This window comes from Aspergillus thermomutatus, assembly GCF_002237265.1.
Source record: "Aspergillus thermomutatus strain HMR AF 39 chromosome Unknown NODE_271, whole genome shotgun sequence".
Lineage (NCBI taxonomy): Eukaryota > Fungi > Ascomycota > Eurotiomycetes > Eurotiales > Aspergillaceae > Aspergillus > Aspergillus thermomutatus.
Window position 1 is genome coordinate 3,009 of NW_020798321.1, and position 16,032 is coordinate 19,040.

The 16,032-nt window shown below is 48.3% G+C and overlaps 2 protein-coding genes across 2 annotated transcripts; both read right to left on the reverse strand.

Annotated features, from left to right (window-relative positions):
• Positions 1-2,726: 2,726 nt before the first annotated feature.
• CDV56_101078 (uncharacterized protein) lies at positions 2,727-3,328 on the reverse strand (the record flags this gene model as incomplete). Its single annotated transcript, XM_026754697.1, has 2 exons — positions 2,727-3,016; positions 3,088-3,328. The coding sequence occupies 2 exons, from the start codon at positions 3,326-3,328 to the stop codon at positions 2,727-2,729; spliced, it is 531 nt and encodes a 176-aa protein (XP_026610870.1).
• Positions 3,329-4,030: 702 nt separating this feature from the next.
• On the reverse strand, positions 4,031-9,550 carry cyc8 (60S ribosomal uL3 domain-containing protein; the record flags this gene model as incomplete). The annotated part of the gene is made up of 13 exons (XM_026754895.1): positions 4,031-4,286; positions 4,349-5,022; positions 5,094-5,250; positions 5,321-5,378; positions 5,465-5,496; positions 5,569-5,577; positions 6,472-7,940; positions 8,017-8,261; positions 8,323-8,479; positions 8,536-8,628; positions 8,684-8,863; positions 8,923-9,005; positions 9,073-9,550. 13 exons carry the CDS (start codon positions 9,548-9,550, stop codon positions 4,031-4,033), a joined length of 3,891 nt encoding a protein of 1,296 aa, XP_026610871.1.
• Positions 9,551-16,032: the final 6,482 nt, after the last annotated feature.

Here is a 16,032-nt window from a genome sequence, read left to right on the forward strand (position 1 = left end):
TCTGACGTAGGCCGGATACTCTCTTTGAGGATCTATGAACCTGTGTAGAGGCCGGTGCGAGAATCAGTCGCCGCCGACACTTCGACAACAGTTTGCTCGTAGTTTGGCTGTATGTCAATCACCAAAGGATGATTTCTTGTCCAACGGTACCAGTCGTGTGTTCCGCCTCCTGCTCCAATCTGCTAGTCACTCTTTCGATCCCTTCAATTGCGTTATCTGAGGACCATTGCCAGAAGATCCGCTCTCACAAAGTGTGTGGCTTCAAGGGCAGGGAGTGTTCATTCAGCCTTGCCAAGTTGGTAGATCGAGTCGATTCTGGTATCCTCAGAGATCTGTCCTGCGCGGTAACGACTGAATTGGAACTCGTGATACAGATGGTGCGCCAGTTGTTGGAAGAGAGTTGAACAACGGCAATAAGAATAATACTCACTTGTTATTTGAGGAAGTAAGCTTGATGACAAAAATATTGAGAGAGAGAAAGAGGGACAAAGTGACTGGAGACTTGAGATAGGAGCGAGAGCGTAAACAATGGCGGAAGGCCGATAGAATGTGTCTCAACAGGAATTGCAAAAAAGAGGGAGAATGATCAAGAGCGAGTGTAGGAAAGAGAACAAAACAAGGTATTGCAACTATTCAATAATTGAAAGTTCTTGGGGGATCAAAGGGATAGCAGAGCAGGTTTGCAGTCCCTGTTTGTCTAGTTGTCCCTACATAGAAGAGTCGAGTGCCCTCTTCCTTGTTCTTCTAGCAGGTCAACGATCAAGGGATCCATATCCCACGGCAAAGAACATCAAAATACTATGCATTCATTGGTAGTAGTAATAACAACAGCATCAAAACAAGCATAGCAACTTTAAGCGTTGAGGCAGTCCGCCATGGTTACCAAGGGTCACCCTCCCGTCCAGGAATGCTCTCGTTCAGGAGGGGCGATGCTTGGGAGTGCTAGCCAGCCTTTGAAGGCCCACGATGATTGACCGAGCTCTTTGATATTCTGCAGAGAGTTTCGAATAATTGGTGGCTGTATGATGGCTGGAAACGTCAGAAGCGAGTTTGTGACCTACAGCTAGTAAACGATTAATGGCATCAATCCACAGAGTTATCAACTTCATCCTGATAGCAGTGTTGGCTGCAAAGACCATCCAAGTGTGAGATCAAGGAGCCGAAGGACGGAATCCGGAACGGAAGATGAACAGTGGTTGCTAGCCAGAGTCGCTCTGGAATGGAGGATGAAGTTCAAGGGAATTCCACGACAGAAGGGCAGGTATGTACATCCTAACTCATAAATCAGGCACACAGCAGCTAAGCTGCTTTGGGGTTAGTCTGTTGATCGTTTTGTACGGCATCAAGGACCACCAAAAACCATTAGATATAACCACCAAGAGTGATGAGCGTTAATATGTTTCGAGTTATTATCTCGTGTCAATCCAGTTCATTCTCTCCTTATACTCTTCCTCGTTGATGGCTTGGCTGAAGTAAGTGAGGACATCGCAACGAGGGACAAGTCATCCTCAACGTACACAAGAAACAACAACAACAATGAGCCAAGGACAAACTGTCTCGAGTCAATGACAGTAAATGTCTTCTTATTAAATTCACTGAATTCAGATGCTGAGATAAATCCCAGCTGATGGTCTCCTAATGTCTTTGTTCTAATCAAACAGGTAGTCACACATGACGGCCTAAAACAGGACCATTCCAGAACACGCGTCCTTTTTTTGCACTGGTGAACCTTGACGGTTACTTCGATTTGCTTGCAAAGTATGATATGCATCCGATATTTCTGTTGATGGGCTTACGGTCATAATGTGTCAACTCTTCAGTAGCGACTGAGGCCAGAGAAAGCTACCGATTCGCTAGAATAGTGTCTATCAAGTCCACGCTCCGTCGTCGCACTCGTCCCCATCCCAACGAGACAGACACATACCAGCCATTCTGCCATTCCAACCGGGTCAGAAGCTAGTGAGCCTCCCTGAAACGTGTTTTCTGACAGGCAGTCACTCAATAGGGTGTCTATTGTGGTTATGCTGCTGATCATCAGTTGGTTATACATGTCGGGCGTGCAGTTGGTGATAGATACATGCGCGTCTTGAATGACGGTCACATTATGATCAAGCCGTGCCTTATATCAAAGTGACACTTCCTCTCCTTACTCTGTACATTGGTGATACCTCTTCCCTGTCACTGTTTCAAGAATCAATAAGCACATAGATTGTCTACAACTTGACTTTGCCACATTGCTCTACTTGGAATCGACGATGCGTAGCTCTATGGTCATCTAGCTCCTGCTCGATATATCATGGTCTTTATGAACATGTCAGTGGTTAAGATAGTGGACGGAGACCAGAGCTCTCTGTGGACTATTAGACGAACGAGGTGGTCTTACATGGATCATACGGAAGCACACTGACTTGTAATAATATAAACGACATGAATCCACATATTATGATCATAATGTTCTGCAGAATAAGAGCTTCTCATGCAAAATATGGTCGATTCCTACTATTGCGTATCGATATGCACCAAATTATGATTACCATTATGGTTACTTGTGTCGTAACATGCAAGAGAGAATGTATATTTTGCATAGACTCTGTACAATAAATCCCGGAGCCACTGGAACTGAAGAGCTCAAGCTATACTAGACACATATCACATAAATCATCATCTGGCTATATCAATTACAAGCTCACAACTCACCGGACATACAGACTCGAGAAAAAAGCGAACTAAGACTCGATCGCTTTCGCCCTCAATCCCACAATAGTACCTCCCTCGGCATCCAACCCCAGAATATAATACTGAACGCGCGATTTGCCAACTTCCACCCGGTACACCTTAACCTCTACATCCGATTCACTGATACCAGGCTCACCACCCCCAGAAGCCTGCGCGACCGCGGCCCGCACCGCGCGCAGTGCAGACGCGTACTGGTTCCTAGGATCAAAGGTCGAAGGCGTCAATGTCTCAATGGACGAGGAGAGATCAGCGTCGGGGGAGATGAGTCTCGAGAATTCCGCTGTGCGGATACGGCATCGTTTAGCAACTGCTTTCTTCACGCAGTATGACTGTCCATCGAGATACACGTACCAGGACCGGGCCAAGTTCCCTTATTCGCACCCTGCCATCTCAATGTTACCGGCTCAAAGGGCTCGTCTGTCTCGGAGACGTAGTATGCATGCACTGATTTGAGTGAAGCGGGGATTTGAACGCCAATATCGACGGCCTCCGTGCGCACGCCGGACGACTGCTGGGTTTGTTGTGCTCGGCCGCTATTGGCGCCTGCGTTGGCCTTGTCCAGGAAGGACATGTAGGCGTCGTCTGAAGACATGGCTCGAGAGATGATGGGTTTGCGGCGGGGGTTCGGTGATGCGATGCTGTAGTGGGTTTGGTGGGACGAAACTAGAAGTGTCTGATTCTGTGGAGAAGTTCGAATACGCAAGTGGGAATATGAGCAACAATGTCGGTGAGAGGGGAAAAGACTCCGAGACTGTAATACCGGAGACTGGGGAGAGCGGGCGAGCAGATTTGAAGATGGGGTTGAAGTTGAAGCCCAACACGAGTTGCGATTAATGACGCAATGGGCCCTGCGGCTCAGCTGCCACCTACGCATGGGTGCTTCAACAAACGGCCAGTGTCTTTTAGATTTTAACAATTAGATAAAGAGATGCAAGTAAGTAAGACTGTAAAAGATCACACGGCAGGAATGACGAAGCTTTGTCTGCAGCAAATGAGACCTAGGAGAGGGCAAAAGAGATTCCAGGCGAGATTCCGGCAGGCGCAAACTTTTACTCTCAAGCCCTTGGGTCACAGCTCTTATGTATAAACCAACAGTGATTTTGAAGCATACACTACTTGATCGCCTTGTGAAGACTACTTTCCTCGAAACATCATCATATTACCTTAAGTTACATGAATACTTAGAAACAGGTATCACTGATACTTCAGCGGAAGGCGTAGGATTTGAAGGTATTGTTCGCTTTTTTATTGAAAAAGGTAATAAGCTGCACTACACCAAACCGACATAAACACCTTAAGCAGAAGTAACAAGGTCCTTCTTGAGGGTACCCATGAAAGCACGCTTCTCCTCGGGTGTCTGGAAAGCACCGTGGCCGAACTTGGAGGAGGTATCGATCCACTTGAGCTCGACCTTCTCGGTGGCTCTCCGGCTGGTCTGGGGGTACAGGGTCTTGCGCAGAGTCATAACACGCTTCTTGACACCAGGAACGGAGCCCTTGACCATGACATAGTCGTTCTTAACCTCACCATAGCGGACGAAACCACCCATGCTGTAAGGAGAATTCATCAGCGATATTGTTCATTCGAGCAATCCAAATGTCTTGGTACTTACGGAGTGATCTGCTTCTTCGAGATGTCGAAGTCGGTGGAGGCGTTACCCTCGTCGGAGCCCTTGCCAATGCGGAAGACCTTGTGGTTGCAAGAGGTACGGTGGTGGTAACCCATTTGACCGGCACGGGCAACAGTCCACTGGACGTGGCTAGGGTGCCAAGCACCGATACAAGCGACCTTACGCAGACCCTTGTGAGTCTTACGGGGAAGCTTCTTGGTGCCCCAACGGCTGGTGACACCCTGGAAACCGTGACCCTTGGTGACGGCAATGACATCAATCATCTCGTCCTTCTCGAAGATGCTGTCGATCTCAATGGGCTTCTCGAACAGGTTGCGGGCGAAGTCAACCTTGTCGGCAACGGAGCCACCGTTGACCTGGATCTCCATCAAGTGGGCCTTCTTCTGCTTGAGAGGGGTCTTGCGGATCTGGGTGTGGGCGAGGACACGAACGACAGTGCAGTACTTCTTGATGCGCTCAAGCTCACGGGTGACGGAGGCACCGCTCTCCTCGGCGTGCTTCTTGGCGTACTTGGTGAAGGCCTTCTTCTTGCTCTTGTACCAGTTCTTGTAGAAGCGGCGCTTGACCTCGTCGCTCAGGTGCTCAGCCCAGACGGTGGTGAGCGAGCGGAGACCACGGGGAGTCTCGATGTAACCGACAACACCGACAGCAACAAGCTATAGAGAAATAAAGTGTAAGTGACCGCCCCGTTTCGTAACCAACCAAATCCTGGGGTCGATGGACATACAGGAGGAGTCTCGATGATGGTAACAGCCTCAACAATCTCCTTCTTGTGCATCTTGGCACCGGGTCTGTCAAGGTCACGGACGACGGTGGTCATACCGGCCTTGTAACCCATGGAGGCCGTCAGGTGGACGGGCTTCTTGGGGTCATCCTTGGGGAAGCTGTCGCACACTCAGCATACTGTCTTCTTTTTTTTGGCTCGAGATTGAAAATTGTAGCGATCAAACTAACCTCTTGACCTTTCCACGGTGTCTGGCAGCGCGCTTGCGCGGCAGGAAGGCAAGAGAGCCTGTGAGTATGGTGGTCAGTATATCGCACACACACAGAACGCAGAAATTTCGAATCCATCGAAGGAGGAAAACGAGGTTGACGAACCGTGCCGAGGCGCTTCGTACTTCCGGTGACTCCTGGAAAAAAGAGTAAAATCAGCGTTTCTATTCTTTCATTATAATTGATCTGTGTTCAAGCGCAAAACTTACATCTTGACCCTGTTGTCGTTAGTTGTCGAAGTGGTAAGTGAGAGTGTCTATCTCTGAGTTTGCCGAAGGTCGTTATTTTGCACGGTTAACGAATGTGGGCTGACCTAAGCGAAGTCTTGGCGACACATTTCCTTTTGCGGATAAGCGACCCTTTTGTGACTAAGGCACTAAAAACCCGCACCTCGCTGCCTGAGGCATATTTGCCCTGACCATTCTCGTTTCTGGCGTACTCCGTACCTTAATTATTACAAGATGGCTATGCATATGGGCAAAACTCACCATATAACGATATTCAATTACATTTCAATTATCTAAGCATTGTACAGCTTATTCGAACTCCCTTTGAGATATATGACTGAAGAGGTTACCGCGGAGAGAAGAAATGTCGCAGCATCAAATTTGACTCGATTCGAGTACCTGCAACTCCCGTATCGAAATTCCCACTTCTTTCAAGAATCAAAGCAGCGTCTACACTTGGTTAAGACATTCGCCAAAAAAAGCTCTGGAAAAGATATTGTCATTTCTGAAAATAGAGTTCTGAATCATGCACATGGAAACTGAAGGGTAATGGAGATGAGAGAAGATATCTGGACAAAGAAGGGTTCAAAGACGGGTACAAGAGAGGACGTAAACAAGTAAATATTTCCCCGTAGCTACTATGCCGATGGCTTTCATAGAGTACAGACTTTGAATACGTAAGCAACAGCTAGTGTAAATGCCACCGGAAAGACGGAGAACGATATTGAAGAAAGAAAAGGGAAATTTTGAAGGGTAAACGAAGGTACGAAAGATTGTTCATAATAGAGAAATCTTCGGAGGCAGTTGTTTGCTTGTGCAGCGCAACCTTGCAATCATCAGATGAGCTTCGTGGACAAGAGATGATCATGTGCTTAGGCTGCAGACTCCTGTTTCGACTGGGAAGTCTGGGCGCCACTGCTCAGCACCCCGTTGCTGCTGTTGCTACCGGCGGCAGGACTGCCCTTGGCGGCTGTGCTCGTTCTCTTCTCGTCATCTCCATCATCGTCGTAGTTCTCATCGACGTCCATTTTACGCGCAGCGGGCTCATGAGCTGGAACTTGCTCACTGCGAGCCGGTTCTTCTTTCACCTGCACCTGGGCTGATGAAGCACCTGGCTGAGGCCCGTTGGAAGCCGGAGCAGGGCCCTCATTCATGGGAGGGAGGCTCGAGCCAGGCGCGTGTTGAGGCATGTGCTGAATGGATGGGAGAGTTGGAGGATGGTGAGCAGCCTCTGATGGATGGTAGGTCTCGTTCACACGGCGCTGGTCCTCGCGTCGAGCCTCAGAAGAACCGCGACGCTGCATCTCGCCAGGTGACGGCATGCGGTTCGGAGGGGTTACGCGGCGAGCGACCTGATCATCCAAGCGGGCACGGCTTTCCTCATTGGCAATCTTCTTCGAAGGGCCCGACTCAGCTTCCCACTCCCGACCCCGCTTCATCGCCGATGTTGGGCGATCTTCACGTTCTCGTGCAGCGGCTTCAGCAGCAGTGATCGCAGAAGCTGGAGCAGGGGCACCACCTGCGATGCCAGTGCTACTAACCCCCTGCATTGGCACACTTGGGCCATGATGATACTGCTGGTGAGGGTAGGTAGAGCCGGGCGACGATGGTCTCTCCTCGCGAATGGGCCGAATCTCTGTCGGCGGGGTGAATGGGCGGGGGTATGGTGGCAGAGGTCCAGCAGAAGCAGGAGCACCGTTAGGCCCAGTTGGGCCTGTGGGAGGTGCAGCAGAAGTAGGGGCGGGTGGCAAGGGTCCGCGAGTAGCAGAGGCGAAAGGAGTAGTACCAGTGGGAGCTCGATCATGAGGCGGCGGTGGTGGGTTGGGAAGTTGGGGCAGTGCGTGCGCAGGCGCAAATGCACTAGGTCCCGCAACCGTGGTCTTTGGAGAACGAGCTGTTGGTGGAGCACGAACACTATCAGGGAAGGCCCTGCCCGGCTCCTGTCGTGGGCTTGGTTGCTGAAGAGCCACAGGGGCCCGTACCTGGTCACGATGATCGAAACCGTTCGCTGCCTGGGGCTGCGCCTGATTCTGAGACTGCACATCGTTGATGCCGCGATTCCAGTCGGCGATCTGCCTTGGAGGAGCGGGAGGCTGGGGGGGCGGGCCTCCAGTTGGGGCTGGCGCGCCCCATTGAGGAGCTGGAGGAGCGCCCACACCAGGAGCCTGGTAAGCCTGTGGATGGACGTCCTGAGGTTGAGGAGCGGGCGCAGGAGCACTGTTCTGGTTGGCGCCTGAGAGCTGGCTTTGCAACAGTTGCAAACGAGCCTTGATGTGGACATTAGTAGGATCCAGATCGGCGGCGCGACCATAAGCGTCAAGAGCATCCGCAATCTGGTTGTTGCAGGACTCATACTAGAAGAGCGGTGGTCAGTGACTTCAGTCTCCGGCGCGTTTTCCCCCAAACCCATCCCCCCGCAACCTGACTTACCAGAGTTCCCAGATCGTACCACACCTCCGAGATGTAAGGATTCAGGCGGATTGCACGAGAATAAGCGTCCAATGCATCGCGATACTGGTTGATCTGATAGTACAAAACACCAATCGAGCACCAGAAAGTCGGATTGCGTCCATCTCGGTAGACAGCCTGTTGATAGGCTTCGTAGGCCTTGGGATACTTGGCTTGCGACATGTAGCAACGACCAAGCAGGTACCAGCTTTGTGCATCGCTGTTGTCTAAAAGAAGCAAGGCTTGTTAGCGCTTGCTCAGGGTCGATGGTATGAGCTAACAACTTACCTGCGCTAACAGATTTTTCAAGGTATTCAATGGCCTTTTCTTGACTTGCATAGCTGTTGCTTTGCTGATGGTAAAGCCAACCGAGTTGTTGAAGTACTTTTGCATGGTTGGGATCACGGTCCAGGACCCTCCTATAGGCTGCTTGGGCAGAATCAAACTGTGATGTTGTCAGCTTATGTATGAGCCGCCAAGCGAGATTGGGAGATAACTTACGTCCTTCTGTTGCTCATGAACGTGGCCAATCTGGAACCAGATATCTTCCTCTGTAAGAGGACGAGGGGGGTCGCTGACAATGTATTTGAAGCACTGAAATTGCTGTTGGCAAAAAGGCTACACATAGACAGGAGACCGATGAACGTACCTCTAAGCTCTGGTTGAATTTTTGTTGTTGTTTGTAGATGATGCCGAGCCTGAAGTAAATTTCATTGGCCTTCTCAAAGTCGGGTGCCATCCGCATGACCTGGGAGAAAGCCTCCTCGGCATGGTCAAGGGAGCCGTAGCGATCGTATAAAATACCAATTCCGTACCAGAGCTTGGGCTCCTGTGAAAAAATTGCGGTTAGCCTTGTCAAGCGAAAGAGTGTAGGACTAAAACACGAACCTTGGGGTCACGCAGGTGATATAGCGCCTGCTGGTAAGAAGTATAAGCTTCTTGCAGATTATCCATCATTAGATGGCAATGACCTATAAAGTTTGTCAGTCACCGTGATGAGACCACAGACAACAAGGTCTGGGGGAGCCTCCTAATTACCTAAACTACCCCAGGTTTCTCCACTCGTCGGGTCTAATTTGAGAATGTTCTGAAGGTACTCGATTGCCTTCGGAAATTGTTCTTTGGTCCGGAGGATGCACGATATGGCGTTCATAGCAGGGATTGACCATTGGTTGTGTCGAAGCGCTTGCTCATAAGCGTTCATGGCACCATCAAGATCGCCCATCAATTCGGTAAGACTACCTGTAATTGCGCAAAGAGGGCAAGTCAGCGAAACGGAGTTCAGAGCAGAGGCGGAGCACCCTTCAAACGGGCGCACGACAATGACAAGAAGTAACGTACCAATCTGAAGCCAGACCTGCTCATTAAGCGCCGCAATCTTCTGGGCGGTAGTCAGAGGAGGACCCTTCTGCCCTTGAGACTGCAGCGGCATATGACCATTGACTTGCGGGTGGGCTGCAAGATGGCCGTGGTGAGGAGCTACGCCCCCAGTAGGCGACGGCTGAGTGTGAGCCATTGTGCTGGCGAAGAGACTACTCGGGATCGCAACACAAAGAGACTAAGATATTCCTGTGACTTTGTATCCCATGAACCTTGCGACACGATGATGCAATCAGTGTTCGTGTTACTGGAACGTTGCACAGCTGGCGAATTTGGTGCGATTGCGATGATCTGCGAAGCAAATGTGATCTCTATCGGAAGTCTTGTAACCGATCTCGCCAACAAGAGCGAAGAAATCCAATGTTTGAGGAATCCGGATTGTGGAAAGGAGAGTTTCTCAGTTAGACAATGCGTCCGATCGAAGGAACAAGTCCCGACACTTTTCTCGAAGAGAAAATGAAGATTTAGCAGAAAACTCCAATGATAGAGAGCCGCCGTGCTAGAGCGCTAACAACCGAAGACAACGAGGTGAGTTGAGATGCGGCTGAGCGGCGCCAATGAGGCGAAAACAGCAAGGATGAAGCAGAGAAGCACGAGAAGAAAGGGAGGATTGAAGTGCGAAGCCAAACAGGATGAAGTAGATGAGAAGGGGATGGAGTCAGTGAGTGGGGAAAGGGATGATGCGCAGACGAAAAAAGGCCAAAAAGCAAGCAAGCGGCGGGAGTAGAGAGGAGAAGAAGCAGAAGAGAGAAGAGAAGAGAGAAAGAGAGGAAAGAGGGAAAGGCCGAGGGGCTGGGTGGTAAGAGGGTGAATTCTGCCAAGACGCGCTAGTGGTTGTGCAGCTCTCGAGCAGTCAGCGAAAGCAAAGAAAGCACAGAAAAGACGAGATGGCGGTCGTCCGGCGCCAAGCCAAAGACAGGCAGCTTGACGTCCAGGAACGGCCTAGCTCGGTGGGGACAACCTGGAGTCGTGTCCGCGGGTATTTACAGTTAATATTTTCCGTGCGCCGGAAGTTGGGACGCTTGTGGTGAAAACGGTGCAGTCGTCCCAGCGCCTGTTTTCCGTCCTATTTTTACCTGGCACAAATAGTGGTAAAATAGGATAAATAGTAGGAAAGAATATGTGTTATTGATAAATGTTGTTTTATAGCCCCTCACAATATCTCAAAGTAACTTATGAGTGCTTGACTGATGGCGTCGCCATTCTCAAGCTTTATTAAGAATTAAGCCTACAGCGTCCAACTACTAAAAATGGAGCCGATTCTCTTTCTGTTTTGTACAAATGGATCCATGAATAATTCCGGTTATTCTTGAACTTACATGGCTCTTATTCTCTGTAGATGGAAACTTAGGCCAAAACACTCCTGCCTTCCTGCTGTGTGCATGTCCGACGGTCTGTCTGTCAGAGTGACAGACAGGAGGCTTAGTCGTTAGTACCGGCCGGGGTTGGCAAGCGGGGCTCAGCCAGTAACACACTAATAATAGGGTGAGTAGGCCATCCCTGTACAGCTGTACTAAGAAATAGTAGGCTAGTAGCAACTTAGCAGGTTACCTAGTGACTGACCCTGAGCGAGATTCTGAAATCTGAAACAGTCGATTGGGAGAGGAATTCATTATGATTTATGAGTAGTCCAGAAGACCTAGACCCTCTTGAGCACTGGCAAAAACAAGACTAGAGACACAGATCAGAGGGGTAAGTGTAATCATGAAGTAGAAAATTATTTGTTTGAACAGTCAATCTAGATAGGAAGCAGAACTTTTTGGAATAGTAATTTGTTTATGGCTTGGTGGATATTTATTAGAACTTGGAGTGTTACAGAGTCCCAGGGTCAAACCTCGAAGGCGTGTCATTGATTTGACGACTGCAAGCGCCAGAGTCAGCGACGCACTGCCGTAATGTGGAAGGTCTAGCACGAAGCCCCGGTTGTGACTCGCCGAGGGGCTTGCAGGTGGACCATGGGAGAGGGGCCCACTATCTCTTCCCCGTGCCATGGCCCATGAATTAGTCACTGTACTAATTTAATTGAGTTTGGCCTTTTTTTTTTTTTTTTTTTTTCCACCCCTCTTGATTTTAAATTAAAAAAATTCCTTAGTGCATCATCATTACGGAGCCGCCCATGCTCTTTGGTTGGGGGCGGTGGGACCCGAGCCCCGTAGTTGACTGGCGAATGGTCATAAAGCTCAATAGCCTAAGCTCCCGGGCAGACCTAGTCAGGCATGAGGCGTAGCTGTACCTACACTCCTACAGAGTAGTACATACTCCACTCCCTGACCACCTGCACAATCCTGCAGATTTGCACAGTTGCACTCGCCCCCGTCGCCCCAACGATCGAAATTAATGGTAATAATAATAATTCAAAAATTATTACCTACTTACAGTACTAGGTACTTATGAGGCTAAGAGATTAGTAATACCCGCCTAGTGCCTGCCTTACCCATAGCCCTATTGAGCCGAGTCACAATTCTCGTCGCGTCTCCCACAAACCTACTCCGGTCAAGCCCATGATCATCATTCCAGGTTTGGCCCCCCTTTTTATTATTTTCTACAACCAGCACCCACAAGTCACAACCTCACAAGGTGACAGGAGTGCAGTTTTTTGTCATTTGACAAGTTGATCTGCGTACAAACTTTCGTCTGGTAGCTGCAGGTATGAGGTGAAGGGGGTAAAGTATCTGGTTCGAGTGTCCTCATTTTGGATCTGAACATATTTCCAGCTTATCAAAATTATTCGAGGAAAGGAGTTCCTGAGGTCCATTCCCTTAGTTCACTGTTCTGATTATACTTTCCAGGCCATCCGAAGACGGTGTTTTCCAAATCCCAATTCTCCTTTTGCCCCTTCCGTCATTCATTGTCACCAAGCTTGCTGCAGCTCCACAGCAACCGCTTGCCTGGAAGAACCATTAGCACCAGCCACCAAGCAGCCCAGCGCCCCAGCCACTGCTACAGTGCTTCCCAGATCAAATTATGTACTACATTCCAGATTGTGGGGCCGTTCTCGGCCGGAAATTCTGATCGGTCGCCGGCTTCTTTTGGAGTTGGAGCCTTCCTAGGTCCTCCATTTCTTGATGCATGATACATCACTTAGCTCGGCCAGCCACCAATCTGCGATCATTATTATTTGCTCATCTTTGGCCTTGTCCTCCCCTCCACAAATGAAAGTTTTCTTTGACATTCAGGGGTGTTTATGGACAATGCCAGCTCTCCCGCACTCAAGGCACAGTACTCGTAGAGCAATAAGTAGACCGCTCTTTCTCTTTTTCAAGTCAGTTTGAAGTCGATAAGTCATTCTCGATATTCTGATGGAGAGTTCCATCTTTTCAACGATTGGAAGATCGCCTTGGCCTGAGCACAGTCTGGGATTGTTTTCAATAATTCTGCGCACAACATCAAGGCAGCTGCCCTTGTTGGCGGAGAATACTCAAAAGCAATCGACAATAAAAGCAATAATAATAGCCCACAATGCGAGCAAGGGATCGAGAAAGAGCCACGATGATCCTTCTGCGGGCACTCCCATGCACATAACTCCATAATTCATCCCTGAGACTGACATGATGACATCTTACTTATGGTAACTGTATGGTAGATACTCCATAGATCCAGACTTTGAGTTATCATCACAGAAGTACCATACACTTCAGTCAAGAGTCAAGAATCCATGAGGATATGTAGGAATTAAGTAGGTTCTAGGGGCAGGGACCCTATGCATAGGGCCTAGCTCTACTTTGTGCATAAATTTTTTCGAGTACCAAATGAGCACATATCTGATCTGAAACATGTTAATATAAACAATGTGTGCAAGATCAGCTGGCATGTGGATACTTGTGCATAGGAAAGTCCAAACATGTCCCTTCTACGTTCTTCTCTGCCTCTGCAAGGTAAGGCTCTATCCTAGCTTCTTCATAGCTTACCTACGGAGGAAACCAAGGAGAGATACAGTTAGGGAAAACTTGTTTGCATCAATGGCCTTTTGTACTGATTGTCAATATACTTTAACTACTAGTTACTCTGTACATGCTGAACATACAGGAGTCACTAACTGCAAGGTAAGAAAATTTGAAAGAAATGAATTAATAAATAATGTCGAGTAAAGCGAAGCCAACAATGGAGGGGGGGAAAGATAAAGAAAGATCCAGCTGTCAATATGATTCCTGTCCAGTTCCACAGGTTACACAGCAGGATGCACTATGCAGGTTGACTCGCTAGGTCCTTTTCCTTTTTCCACCTTTGAGATACTTGTCAGCATGCAGACATCTCAGAATCAGGAAATCTCAGGCACATAATCTTGTTGTTGATTGGATAGCAGCAGCCCGATGGACGGAAGGAAACTTAGAGAGCGCCATTAATGTGCCACAGTGCCATGCAGCGCGAGAGCACTCAGGTATTCCCTCGCTTACTACCTTACGGAGTAGTTTGCCTACCAACTAACTACGGAGTAACGCTAACAACACACGGGTGATGCCTCTAGCCTCTAACTAAAGTAACTAGTTACCTCGTACTAGCCTTTTCTTGATGGTCGGTAATGACTGGTTCCTGGACTCGATCAGTGTTGGCGCATGGGACAGGTGTACTTTTACTGCTTGTGCACAGTGGGCCACCTTGCATAGCGGCATTGGATTCAGATAGTGGTCTAGACAATCAACATCGTGCATCATGGCATTTACTATTCAGTATTTTTAACCACTCTTTGCAGCCTTTTGTACCTTATATCATAAGATATAAGTGTATATAGTTGTTGAGATGTTAGACTTGATTTCTTTAGCTTGTTACAGTGATCAGCCTCATGATCAACTGTGATATATTCTGACTCAGTAGCTGAGATATTGTCAACAAAGTCATCTCCATGTGATCAGTTACAGAGACAAATAGTCTTTGATGAGAGGCACACCTGCTACAAACAATGCCTTCCATGACTTTGAGAAGAGTGATCCGCTAGATTAGACGATTACCAGAAGTTGGCAGCCCTGACATAAACCCAAGGCGTGCATTGATTTGTCTAGATTGGATACTACGTACTCAAACCTCGAGATATAAGCTTTCGCTTGCCGGTGACAGCTTGCAGATACTCAAAGTTGTTATGAATGGCCGAGCCATCACTGATCATGTTTGTTTACTGTCACCTGCTGAAGCAATGGCCAATATGACTTTCGCTCACGCCAGACGCATCGATCATTCTGACACAGCTGCTCAGTAACCAATGTGCTCGACTCAAGAAGTGGCCGGCTGACAACATAGGTCTTCGCAGATACCATTTCCAGGAATCAGAACCACAATTACTTTCCTTAAGGATGAGGCCATCGGCCAAGAGACACGTCTGAAGCTGATGCAGTATGGCCCTGGAAATGAGGTCAGGCTGAGCCATCTGACTGTATGGTGCGGATGCTCTTCCTCTTACACATGTCACAATGATCACTGCTATCACATCACTTCAATCCATAGCAAGAAAGAGGCCAGAAGCCGCATAATTTTCTGTTGTTCGTGCTGCGTTGAATGTGCGACAATATGCACCATCAAATCTGTTCTATTGGCTGACACCGTAAATGCTCAATGTAGGATTTGCAAGGTAGAAAAGATCGAGACATGTCCTTCCATCTGGTAGCTGCCCAAGTCTCCGTGGTAAGGTCAATGTCCCCTTTGCTGGTCTATAAGTTACTCAGATTTGCTCTAAGCATATCGCCAAAGCATGCAGAGTTGGATCTATACCCGACTTCCCGTAGCCATTATGGCGCTCATGGGTGATTCAGACAAGCAAGCAATTAATGATCAAAACAGTCACTGGATGAACGCTGTGCTTCAGCTAAGCTTTGAGTTGGGAGCCGTCATCCGTTGCCAGGATGTCTTATAATTCCTTACATCAGTGACCTTTCTAAACCTGTGATTCTGCCCTGCACTGTATGTTTATTACGCAAAAGGTGAAGTAGAAGGCCGCAATGTAGATTTAAACAGTTCACAGCCTAACATTGGCTTATCTGTGAAATTTCTTGGACCTCAGTCGAAAAGGGGATACTTCAAGAATCCTGGAATATGAGAATTCAGAGAGAGTGCCGCTGTCTCCTCAATACTCCAGCTCCGATATAGGTCTTAAAGATACATCCTTGATCTCTGGAGATGCAGACATGCGCTCATTAATTTAGATGAGCTATTGTATAATGTGATGCCCCTTCAATCCTGTAGGGTATGATTATTGGGGCGTCAATTGTCAATTATGATTAAATACCGGCACTAAAGACTAATGGTACATCCTTTGCGATAGACCACCTTCCACATACCAAGTAGAAGAATCACGTAGCTGATCATTGAAGTGACAACTGCTTGTTTCCACTATATATATAGTATTGTAAAACTAATCATCACAGCCAAGAGTTGTCCTTGGAAGGATGTGGCTAGCGCAAAACTCCTATATGGGCTGAAGTATGGTGACCAGTTGGTAATGCTCTCAACCATAAAAAATTTGGGGTCGGTTCTTGAACAATGTCTATATATAATCAGGATCATAGGGTTTGGGTATAGAGGATGATTTTATCCAAGCTATGACGGTGTGACTTACACCATGTCCGATGAAGGACGGACTGCATCAATAAGGTATATGCATTGCTCATAGTTCGATCTCGAATGAAGTAT